The sequence below is a fragment of the Eleutherodactylus coqui genome, chromosome 2, assembly GCF_035609145.1.
Source record: "Eleutherodactylus coqui strain aEleCoq1 chromosome 2, aEleCoq1.hap1, whole genome shotgun sequence".
NCBI lineage: Eukaryota > Metazoa > Chordata > Amphibia > Anura > Eleutherodactylidae > Eleutherodactylus > Eleutherodactylus coqui.
In genome coordinates, this window is record NC_089838.1 from 124501527 (window position 1) to 124514736 (window position 13210).

Sequence of the window (13210 nt, forward strand, 5' to 3'; positions counted from 1 at the left end):
ATGTGTCCTTTATACAGTATAGTTTCAATGTGAACAGTGGGCAGTGTCATTATGTAATGAAACGTCCCACTTGTAAGTGACATTGTACGGGCTCATTCATGTGGGTGTATTTTGCACTGTATCACATCCATATATTTTACAGACTTCATACGGACAGTAAAGAACACCATTGGTTTCCATTGGTGTATTCTGACACGTTTTCCTCGCCTGTGAAAAAAATGACTACATATCCGATTTTGGTCCATATCATGGACCAAAAACGGCCAATCAGGTTTATTGGAAGCATTAAAATAACACAGTGAATATTCATATTACATGCGTATTCATTATGCTTTTACACATGAAGATGGCAGACAATGTAAAAAAAAATAACATCAATTGGGTCACATTGAGTTGTTGTCATTTTTTTTGGGGGGGGGGGGGGGGTGGCGGCTTAATAGGCCAATGGCCCTTTTTTTAAGAATTGTTATTGTATGGGAGATCTGAGTATTTAATTTTAACTGATATGTCAAGGGAGGTTGCAGGTCTTCTTTAAATGATGCCTCTTACTTCTTCCCTCTCTCTATAGATGTATATAGTCTGGTGCTTTGTCCATCACTCTCAGTATTCCTCAGGAGTGAATTTTAGGTCATACAGTAGACCTGCCCGGTGTCTGCAAATTGAGTTTTACGGGCCATCACAGGCAGATTGACCCTCCCAGGGCATTGCAAGTTTATTGTAGTTTTTGCAGACCTGTGTTTTTCCTCCTTGGACGCTGCAGAGGTATGTGCGACCATTACATATGGACTAGCGGGCCTTTTATTTGGACCTGCATATTTAGCTACGGAGGGAGGTGATTGATTTAAAAAGTCTCTTGATACAGCAACTTTTTAAACTACTAAGAAGCTGTCCTCAGCTTATAGCAAAGTCACCACAATGTTGTGTGGAGCTCAGGATGGACCACCCAGGAGCTTAATGTGGGGATGCGGATTATGTTCAGAATTTTCCTGCATATCTTCAGTCCGTTCCAATGTACCAGCCCAAAGATTTCTTAAAGGAAACTAAAATATATTTTCTCCTGTTCCTTCCCTATCTGGTATCCAGTATGGCAATAGTAAAAAAAAAATGAAACTTGTTCTTTAAAAAATTAACTTTTTTTTTTTTTCATATATTACCAGCATCATAACATTAAATATTTGTTTACCTTTTAGGGTCGCAAAAGTGAAGCTGAGCGTTACTTTTTGAAAGCAATTCAGCTGGATCCCGCCAAAGGAAATTGTTATATGCATTATGGTGAGTTATTAAAAATAGTCATTGCCCCATGTAATGTATGACACTGTATACTGCATGTGTGCTTTTTCTATGTTTATCTTAAAGGGGTATTCTGATGATTCAAAGTGAAAGTTATATCCTTTATAAGGCGATAACATGTAATTTTGCAATAAAATGCTATAACTTGTTTTCCAAAACTGCAGAGATCTTGCTGTACTTGTGGTTACCCCACACCCCCACTTAGTTCTCCATTGGTACCCAATGGTTACGACCTGTGTGCTCTGCTGTTTTACTGGTCAGGCATGCTCAGTGACTTCAAATTCCGTAATGACCTTTTGTACAGTAAATGTGGGCACTTCAGTAACTGGGAGTGGGGCATTGTGGGATATGTAGTTGTTGCAATCCTCGGTGGCTATTTTAAATAGGTATGTGGAAATCTGAAGCTGGCTGGAGAGCAGAGCAGTGGTGGGGGAGGTCAGTACTAAAGTTCATTTAGATGACTTACATGGACGTTTGGAATAATGGCTGTAAATGGAAACCATTATTAAAATTTTGAAAATTTCACCCAGTCTCTGGAATACTCCTTTAAGGGATATTTAGCTAATGTTTTAAGCCCACCCGTATGACCTTCTATTTATAAGTTAGAAGGTAGAGCAATAGTCAGTGTTTTTAATTTTCTTTTCCTAATATTCTAAGGGAACCTTTTACCCTGGTGGAACAGCACCTTATACTAAGGGCCCATTTACATGCAAATATAATTGTTCAAAAGATAGGTTTTGAGTGATTGTTTTGCATAAACTGCTAATGGACACTATTGTCCATCATCAGCTTATCACCTTCATTTGCATGTAAATAAGCCTCTAGGACCTGTATGCAGAGAGCAGTGGGTGGTGTGTTCTCTGCATTCAGCGCCTTTCTTAAAGGGGTTGTCTCGCGGCGAAAGCAAATATTTTTTTTTTTAATGGACCCCTGCATTATGCCCTGTGAAAAAGAAAGCATTTGTTAGTTTTTAAAAAGCACATTGCACTTACCTGCATCAGCGTTCTGCAGCTTCTTCATTTCTTCTTTTAAAGATGGTGCCGCTGGTCTTCTCCCACGGTGCACCGCGGGTCTTCCCATGGTGCACCGTGGAGTTTCTTCTTCTGTCTTCCGCGTTCCACTGCCGATACAGCCACCTCATTGGCTGATCGGCACCACGTGACGGAGGCGGAGCTTCGATGACGACACGCAGACCAGCTCTCCGGCGCGCGCGGCCCCATTCACCAGGCAGAAGACCGCACAGCGCAAGCGCGTCTAAAAACGCCAGAAGACAGCGAAATTAAACGGAGCCATGGAGACGTGGACGCTAGCAACGGAGCAGGTAAGTGAATAACTTCTGTATGGCTCATATTTAATGCACGATATATATTACAAAGTGCTTTAATATGGCCATACAGAAGTGTATAACCCCACTTGCTGCCGCGAGACAACCCCTTTAAGCTGCGGGCTTTCTGCTGAATACAATGTAATCAGCAGCTCCCGTGGAGAATACAGCACCATGGCAGCAAACACAGCATGCTGTCTGTGTTATCTTCTCCCTGGCTGAACTATGGATTTCATGCTCACCTAACAATCATCGTTCATACGAGAGTGAAAGATGGGAGCATTTACACACAACAATGTTGAGCGATAATTGTTGCGTATAATTGAGCCTTAAGTTATGGTGCTGTTTAAAGAGGTCACGGGATAGATAAATACACATCTGTCTGGGATGATTTAGTGATCCTGCATTGAGCAGGGGGTTGGACCCAATGACCCTGGAGGACCCTTCTAACTCTACCATCCTGTGATATCTCAAACCAGCCTTTCTAAATACAAACTCCCTCTATAAGTTCAGACCCCATACCTCCTAAACTAATATAGATCACAGAACTTTACACAGCAACTCATATTCTCCTTCTCTGTGGAGCCTCCATGGTCTCTGGCTTCAGGACCTACACAGATATATGGTGATTTTTGCCAAGTATCATTGCACAAAGCAGTTCACCATGCATTATATTTAAAGTTGGATACAGTATTGAAGCATCATGGGCAAGTGTTATAAAATTGCTAAAATTTAATTTGATGTGTAAATATTGCTGACAGTCCCTTGGTAACAATGTGTGTAATTTACTAATTTTTTAAAACTAAACAAGAAAACAAATGGAAAAGAAACCAGGCCAACGCCATCTGTCTAGAATACATTTTGTCATATCAAACCGTTTTGTTTTGTAAAACACATTTCATAAATACTTATTCGAGTTTGCAGGATACTTATAGAGCAAACATCACACATTATATATTAAAGTTATTTGTTTGTATTGGTTTAACTAAACCCTTGGCACTGGTTCTTGACTCGCGTTTATGAGCCATATTTCCAGCATCGCAGATAGCCATTCTCTGTATTTCACAATGATTGAATAATTTCCATTATTGTTAATCAACAGAAGAGGTTCTACCTCCATCCAGCCTTCTCAATAAACTAGTACTGCCAAGAGCAATATAGAGCTAGCTGCATTCCGAAATCAGCATGAACTTAGAACTTGAGGCCCTTGACCACAGATTTGAAAGAAACGAATTTTGAATAAATTAATCAGTTGGCCTCCTTAACTTACTTTGCTGCATGTTCTCTGCACAGCAAGGAATGTCTTTGTGTGGCGCTTAGGAAGGACCACCCAATAGGTTGAATATGATGATGAACGTAACACAGTTCTTCTATCAGATCAGCCTCTCGGCTATTTGCAATGCAGTAGTCAATTGAAAACGTAAAGGTATTCTTTGATCCTTCATTGAAGCCTGGAAATGGAAAATAAAATTGGCTCATTTTATTCATTATAAGCTTATTATCCTTGCACAACACAAGCATTTTGGTTTGCATCTTTGTATCTGATAGTAAAGGACCAGTGAAAAACAGAAGGGACTGCAGATAATAGGCACTTCATGTGCTGCTATATTATACCTCCCTATGGTGCTGCACTGTGGTGGTATGCTCCTCTAGAAGCCGTTCAGAATAAAATCTCTGTATTCCGGCATCTGATGGACCATGGCAATAATTTACATGCTCTTGTAGGAAAATGGGGACATTAAGAGGTCTACTATTGTAATATAATAGTGGGTCTTGTCCCTAATACTGAAATGAATTTTGGAGGTATAAAATGATGGCTATAGGTGTTTTTATATATTTTTTAAATTTAATAATCGCTTTCAGTTGGGCAAAAAAAGTAATTGATGCTTAGGTTAAGATATGTAGGATGATAGATATATATATATAATGAGTATTTATAATTTTATGTGTGTGTATATATATATATATATATATATATATGTATGTGTGTGTATATATATATATGAGTATTTATAATTTTGTGTGTATATATATATATATATATGTATGTGTGTATGTGTGTGTGTGTGTGTATATATATATATATATATATATATATATATATAGAGTATTTATAATTTTATGTGTGTATATATATATATATATATATATGTGTGTGTGTGTATATATATATATATGTGTGTATATATATATATATATATGTGTGTATATGTGTGTGTGTATATATATATATATATATATATATATATGTATATATATATATATATATATATATATATATATATATATATAATTTTATGTGTATATGTATATATAATACTCAAATACAGATGATAATGTACCAAGGAGTTGTTGGAATCGAACAAAAATTTAAATGTGTGATTGTGATGATTTAACTAAGTAATTACAATTTTAGAGCAGAAGCATAAGTTTATTGGGAAAATCTATACAATTCAGAGGAGGCTCTGGTACCCTGTTGGGTCACCTTTAGCATCAATACATGATGACATACTATCAGGCATGGAGGCATACAGGCTTTGTATGCTATCCTGTGGCACATTCGCCCACTGATGTTGCAACTGGGCTGCTAGGTCCTGCACACTCATAAGCTGGCGAAGCTGGTATCCCAGATGGTCTCATAAACTCTCGATAAGCAATAACTCTGCCAACCGGACGGGACCAAGGGAAGGAAGTATAACAACCTGATGGAGGCATTCCTGGGGAAACCCTTGATTTGTGTGGGTGAGCATTATCTTGCTGAAAAATGCATGTTGGAACACATGTGGCCACAGGATTTCCTGCACATATTGTTGAGCTGTTGGTGTCCCTCGATTGCTACTGTGATGGCTCCCTAGATATTTACACCAAGAGTGGGACAGTGTATCACTCGACAGCAAAGGCAGGATATGAAGTGCTCAACACGAGGCCTCCATACTCGAACAAGCAGAACATGGATTCATCATTAACATAGATATGGTTGCAGTACAGGTTTCTTGTTCACAACACCACTGCAAACAAAAACCATGGTGCTGGGGTGTTGATGGCGCCCTCATGTAACCAATTCTCCTGACACCTCCTAACAACTTATGGCAGGCAGTTTGCGGAAAGGACCATTCTGCTTCTCTCATTCTGGCCTCATTTACGGTCTCTGGTGGCAAGACCCAGTGTCTAATCATACCACAACTGTAATAATTTATAAATCTGCCTGAGCAATCTGATACTTTTACCTGGAAGCATTATTTTTTTGTCAATGAGTGTACAAGCCCCATTAGTCATCAGATTGACATGCATGTTTCAATGTAGTACAGTATCACAGATGAGACTTGCTGTCATGAGTTGTGCCATTACATTTTTGCACAAGTAGGATAGACACAGGAACTTGTCACTGCAGAAAGAAGGGAAGGAGAACCCAGAGTAGGAGAAACACTTAGGCAAGTGTTTCAATGTTGTCTTTTGGCCAATGGTGTTGGTACCGATAAAGGATTTTTCGTACTCTGGGTTCTCCATCACTTCTGTCAGCAGCATCAAGTCCCCCTATGTCTTTCCTTCCTCTGTTTTCTACTACAGACACTTGACAGCTCCGTCCATGGAGGCAGCAGCATTTGCATACTGTGTAGTTAAGCACAATACATCCAGTTACCAATCTTTGTATTGGATCTTTTGTCTACTTACTATCTTATTTTCTCAGCCATCACATGTTTCAGATTGGTAACCTGCAATGTGTGGTACTTTTGATAGGCCCCAAATCAGTGTGTCAACCTTTTGAGGTCCCCTAGCCTCAAACAGAGGCAAGGTCACTTAAATAGTACTTGTAGATGTATCAAAACTAAAGAAATAAGCATGTGACGAGAACGTTGTGCATTTGTCCATAAGCATCGTTTTGGAACGTGTTGGACTGGAGCAGCTGCACATCATTATAATAATTTGCAACTCTGCTTAAAATGCAAAGTAGAAGTTCTGCTTATATCAGCCATCTAAACAGAATAGTTCTTCAGACATGTCTAATAATATACTACGAGACATTGCGAATATTGTGCCGCCCAAGCTAACTGCAGGCGGATGGGTGGCTTTCTACTGCTTTCATTTACTTTGATTGATTTGCTTGCATGAAATGGAAAAACTTTCACTGGTTTGCTCTTTAGGACGCTGCTGTGTAGAACCGAACGCTCCTTTCAGTTCAGTGAATTAAATATTTAAGCTCAGTTTGTTTTCTGTGTTATTCCTAAATGTTATCAGAAATTCATTCATATCAAAGGAAGACTGCAACATGATCCATTGAAAATCTAGGTGAACCCTATTAAATAAGTGCTCAAGATCTTTGTAATTGGCCCAAACAACAATTACTGTACTCCATGCAAAGCAATCTTCTGAGATGTATTACAGTGATTTGAAAAATAAGGTAGCTGATTTAGTTGGTTTTTTTTTTTTAAATGTAGTCTGTAATCGGGAGAAAATATTTTCCAAGAGTGGATTAAATTAATTACAACCTAGATTATCTCCAGGTTGTGCTGTCAGTATAATATTAGAGAACTACAGGATCGTCTGTTCCATAATTTATTGACATTAATGAAATTTCCCCTACATTTTTTTTAAGGTTTTTTTTTTTATTATTCATAACATGCTCCGATAGTTCATGTCCAATTTGCTTAGTGGGATTGCAGTCAAATACATCATATTACATCATGCACATGCAATGAATTGCGTGTGACCCCCCTTTATGTAATGGAAAATGAGAGGATGAACGAAAAGGGGAAAGATCCAATTATTTGCTAAATATATAAACACATCCGGGCCATTCCTCTGCATTTACAAAGCACTACTCTTTATATATCTCCTATACTGGATAGGTCATCAACAGCAGATCGCCTGGAGTCCTGGTGATCAATTGTTCCCTGGCGCCTGTGACTTTAAGTATGAAGCAGTTTTGCTTCTGGAAGAAGAGAACCCCATAGGATAGGTCATCAATAGCTTGGAGTGGGGACAGCCCCTTTAATATATTTAATTGCGCACGTCTATAGACGCTCAATGGCCAACAAAAAGTCAAAGTGGCTAGATTTGCAAAGAGCTGTAATAAAACAATGTACTGCATATGCCCATATGAGGGATATGGTTGTGTAGAGCTAAAGTCTTAAAGCCTGAGACTGCACTACTAAGCGGTTCAAATTTTTATGGAGACCTTGTGTGGATTCAGATAATCCAATTAATTGATATTTTCCTGCAATTAAGAGAATTAGACTCTAATGTGTCTATATAAATGTATCTGGTGGTTGCAATCCACACTATTCTCCCTGGCAGTAATGCATCGGGCAGACTTAAGGAAGGGATGTTTTGTCATAAGAACCTCTTAGTATTGCAGCCTCGGGGTTTAGGTCTCATGTCCACGGGGGAATCGGATTCCGCATGCAGAAGCCCGCAACGGAATCCAACCTTGTCCGCGGTCGAGGACACTGCGAGTCTTCTGCTTACCCGTCCGGGTCTTCTATTTTCTTTACTACGGATGTGTGAAAAAGTGCTGGCCAGCACGCCCCCCGCACATGCGCAGTGGACTTCTTGTTGTTTTTTTTTAAACTATAATGCTTTCTTGCAGAATCCGACTTCATGCGGGATCCATACTGAATAGAGCATACTGTGATTTAAAAAAAAAAGAAAATATTTATTTAATTTTTCCCAGACCAATAGGTCCGCAAATCAAATCTGCATGCTTTATTTCGGCTGCGGATGCCCCACGCAGATTCTGTCCGCCCGTGGACATTGGGTTTTAGGGCTGTAACTTCAATTGATCATATCCGAACAAAAATTAATGAGTTAAAAGAAGTTTCTACATTTGTAATATGTGTTAAATGATCTTTGGAAACCTTAAAGAAACTGGTAGAAAATGTAATTGCCACCATACGACCTGTTTCACACGAACGTACTTGCACAGAATTCTGCGTATACAGTGAATAGAACCCATAGATTTCAATGGGTTCATTCACATAAGTAAATTTTGCGCATGTATTTCATTTGCACAAAAAACACGCAGCATGCTCTATTTTCGTGCAAACGAAAATAGCACATATTGAACGATTTCACTTAATTGCCCATTTCCATAAACAGGAGCACGGTTGCATGTTTTGTTGCTCACACAAAATGTACAGTGAAACTTGAAAGTGCATGTGCAAATATGGAATGCCGATTGTGCAGATATGCTGCGTAAATGTGCTTACACCCGTGCGCCGCCGCCCACTTCCAGGCTGTGATAAGTTCTTTGTATTGCTGTTCCGTCACACTGTTCTGTGTACCTATCTCCTGTCATCGCACTCCTGTTTAGAAGACTGATGCTCGTTTTTTACTTTCTCGATATTGTTCATTGAGTACCGCACTTCACCGGAGTAATTGCAGCTCTGCTTACGGTTCATGACAGACTGGCTGCTATTCCGATGAGTAATTTTGGAGACTTCTGTAAAGCAAACAGCGGATAACCACTGCTTTATGTGGTCATCTGATAACTGTGCTAATTGGCTCTGAATGTTTAACGGTCAGATTTAATCACTTAGGAAGAGGAAGACAATTTTCCTGGCTCTACTCCTTGTATGGAGGTGGAAATGGAAGAGTCTTCATGCAGTACTGCTGGATTGAATTATTGCAGGGGAGTTAATGATTGCAGCATAGGAGAAGGTAGGAAGATGCAGACAACATCTATCTCTAAGATAAAGCATAAATGTGGCGGCTGACAGCTCTGTTCACTGTCTTTTCCGTAGCACTGAATTCAGTAGTGCTGTTCCTTGACATCTGATTATGTGGATTTGCATTGCAGGCCAGTTTCTTCTGGAAGAAGGTCGTATTGTAGAAGCAGCAAAAATGGCTAAGAAAGCTGCAGAATTGGACAGCTCTGAATTTGATGTTGTCTTTAATGCAGCGCACATGCTCAGGTAAGTGACATCCTGGTGATTGCCTGCATTGTAATATCTGTATACTGAGCCACAATGTCACCTTGATACAGAAAGGTTCCAATATCTCTTAACCCCTTTAGTAGCATGCCCGGAAAAGCTTCGGGGCTTGCTGCCCTGACCATGCAGTTAAATCCTGGAAGATTTCTGTGGACAGCTCTAGTGCTGAAATGCTGGCCAGGACACACAGTTATTGTGCCACTGTACATGTTTGCCACTTCAAATTACCTCAGGAAAATCTCTGCGGCTTGCTATGCTGACATGGTGATAATAAACCTGCCACTGAAGGACTTAAAGGAACTCTGTCATGTCCTGTACGTACTTTAAACTAAGTTATGGTGCTTGTAGGACAGGTCATGAGGAGTCTGTGGGTGTACTTTTTATACTTACCAGGCTCCCTTTTCCTGTGCTGTCACTAGAGATAGGAAGGCCTAAAAAAACTGGAAAAATTAGGGAAAAAAACAGTTTATTTCCTGTTTTTTTTTGTTTTGTTTTTTTCGAAAGCCATTTTTTTTCCGGAAAAATTGAAAAGAAATGTGTGTAGAATGTACTTTTCTAATGATAAATAATATATCTATGACATGGCATTCAAACTAGATAACCTGAAAAGTGGCTTTAGAAAAAACAAACATTTTCCCCCCAATTTTTCAGGTTTTTTTCAAGGCCTTCCCATCTCTAGCTGTCACTTTTGGAAGTCAGCGCTCAGTCTGAGAGTATGACTGTTCTTCTTCCGCCAGTACGCACACACTCCCATAGAGAACAGTTGTGCACTGACTGAAGAAAAGCATCCCACTTATACAGTAGATGGAGCACCGACCTCCAGGGGTGACAGCGTGGGAACAAGGAGCATGGTAGGTATAAAACGTACACATCTAGATTCCTCTAGCACTGTAAGCTACATTAACTTAGTTTATGGTGCTTACTAGAGATGAGCGAGCATACTCGCTAAGGACACCGGCGTGGGTGAGCAGGGAGTGGCGGGGGAGAGCAGGGGGAACGGAGGGGAGATCTCTCTCTCCCTCTCTCCCCCCTGCTCACCACCGCAACTCACCGCTCACCCACGCCGGCACCCGAATCTTTTCTTCCAAGCGGACAGGTACTCACCAAGTACAATACTCGCTTGAGTAATTATCCTTAGCGAGTATGCTCGCTCATCTCTAGTGCTTATATGACAGGACACGTTCTCTGGAAGTACAAAATCATGATTGTGAAATTTGGATTATAGCTCTAAATCATTACTTATTAATACATGGCCAATGGCCATTTTGAAGCTCATGAGTGGAATGCTCTGTTAGAAGGTTATAGTATCTAGGCAACACAATTGAAAGCAGCTCAGAGTGGTGGCAGAACATTAAAAATAGTCTTACCTCACCTGATATCCTGTAGCTCCCATTCCAACAGTTCCTGGTCCCCCGGTGCTTCCTTCCTCCTGCCACAGTGATAACATCACAGACACAGGGACACAGAACTGCTGCAGCCAATCACGGCCTCACCGTTGTAGCGTAGGACCAGGCACCATCAGATTGGGAGCAGCAGGGGTTTGGATGAGGCAAGACTTATTTTTTTTTCTGTTACAGTTTCACAACCCCCCTGAGCAGCTTTCAAAAATGTTTTGGATAACTTCTTTAAGATGCCAAAAGAGCAATGAGCATTAAGCATCTGGTGTGTCTACTAGGTTGCATCAACTTCATTAATTCTAATTAAATAGTGTTTACACAGCCTACACTCTAAAACCGAGAGAACACCATATTCTACTCCTTAAAAAGGAACTTTCTGTTCCTTTGACACGATTATGATAGTAAATATTAAACATGTTCCTCCTACAGGATATGTATGAATACATGGACACCTGGCTGTTGTTCCCCTAGTGAATATTATATTCTCCTTACACAGTCTGACTCTGTTAATACTCATTAATACTGTATCAGAGTGTGTAAGGACACTTTGATAAAAGAAACTGTAATGCCCAATTGTCGGATTTTTTATACAACTTCAGGAGTGATAACAGGGGGCCGGCACAATATGGAGGTTTAAGAAAAGATGATGCAGAATTTTTATAATAATGATGATATTTATATAGTGCTATAATATTCCATAGGACTTTACAAACCAGTCAGACATTACATACAATATAACATAAAAAATTGGTATTTAAGGCCAAAATAAAGACAAATGTCCATCCAGTTCAGCCCATTATGCCCCCAATGTTGATCCAGAGAAAGGCAGGAAAACTCCAGTGAGAGACAAGGGTTTGTTAAGATCAATGGTCTGGCCACCTTATGTAAATAGAGTAGTGTAGATAAAGCTATTTGAACTGATCACCAGCCAATATTTAAATATGTGCATTTAAATTTATAGCATGAGGGGGATGCCGTTATCAGGTTTGGGCAGTGTGTAGAATCGGGGTAGATGGGGAACAGTTAGATTAGGAGGATGTGATAAGCCTTCCTAGAGAGGTGTTTTTAGAGCACACTTAAAATTGCGGGCATTGGGGAGTAACCTGATTGTCTGGAGCAAGACTGAAGCTGCTTGGGAAAAGACATGGAGACGCGATTGTGAGGTTTGGACTACAGCAAACCTTAATCTGAGGTCATTGGCTGAATAGAGAGCATGGGCAGGACAGTAGATAGAGATAAAGGGAGGGGCAGCACTTTGGAGAGCTTTATGGATGAGTGTGTGTTTAAATTGAATTCTGTAGTGCATGGCCAACCAGTGCATCAATTGGCCCATGGTGGGGGCACCAGTAAAGCGGTTAGACAAAAAGATGAGTCTGACTGCTGCATTCAGGATGGATTGGAGAGAGTTTAATGAGCGGAAGGTCGATTAGCAGTTGTGGCAGTAATGAAGCCAAAAGTGGATCAGGGCAATAACAAGTGTTTTTAGCCGTTTCTACCATGAGATAAGTACAGATTCTTAAGATGTTTTTGAGGTGCAGGTAATGCGAGAGACATAAGTGTGCAAGTAATTGAATATAAGGAGCAAAGGGTAGGTCGGAGTCAAATATTGACCCCAAGGCAGGTGGTGTGCTGCTGAGGAGTTATGGTGGTACTACACACAGGGATGGAAATGTTTTATGAAGAACATCGTAAAACAGACATATTTGGAGAGATAGCAGGTCCTTTTATAAGCCTAATTTGGGGAAACTGACATGTACATCCTATATCATCAGCCATTTGGGTTTTAAATGTTCTACTCGCGTTGAGAAACGGTACAAATATCTAATATTCAGTGTTTATGTATTCACATCGCAGCCAAATATTCTATCTTCCAAGAATTTGCCCTCCGCTTTGAAAGTAAGTACTAGGTATAAAGCAAGCAGAGTATGTAAGCATATTCCTTTTCGATAGTCTAATGATGGAGCAGTCCAAAGTATACATTAAGTGTGACTGCAGCATGATGGGTAAGTGGCTGATCAGAACTGTACGCTTTAACTAGTTACGATGCGGTTCACAGAATGTGGAGGAGTTCTCCTTTCATTGTCCTTGGATAGATAGTGATGTTACTGTTTCATGATGCGCAGCTGGAAAACTTAATTATACTTTCTGATCGCAATTAACCTTATATACATGTCTATTCCCCAGTTCTGCATTATGCATACTGCGATTTACAAGAATGCTCCTAATAGTTATATATTTCTAATTAAAAGATTTAATTGAAATAATGCACC

General features: G+C 39.9%; 1 protein-coding gene across 1 annotated transcript in view; it reads left to right on the plus strand.

Moving 5' to 3' along the window:
• The window catches only part of TMTC2 (transmembrane O-mannosyltransferase targeting cadherins 2), a 241826-nt gene that overhangs the window by 198572 nt on the left and 30044 nt on the right, over positions 1 to 13210 (plus strand). Inside the window, exons 9-10 of the mRNA XM_066591489.1 lie at positions 1191 to 1272; positions 9411 to 9525. Of these exons, the coding sequence (XP_066447586.1) occupies positions 1191 to 1272; positions 9411 to 9525 (197 nt within the window). The remainder of the gene's footprint in view (positions 1 to 1190; positions 1273 to 9410; positions 9526 to 13210) is intronic.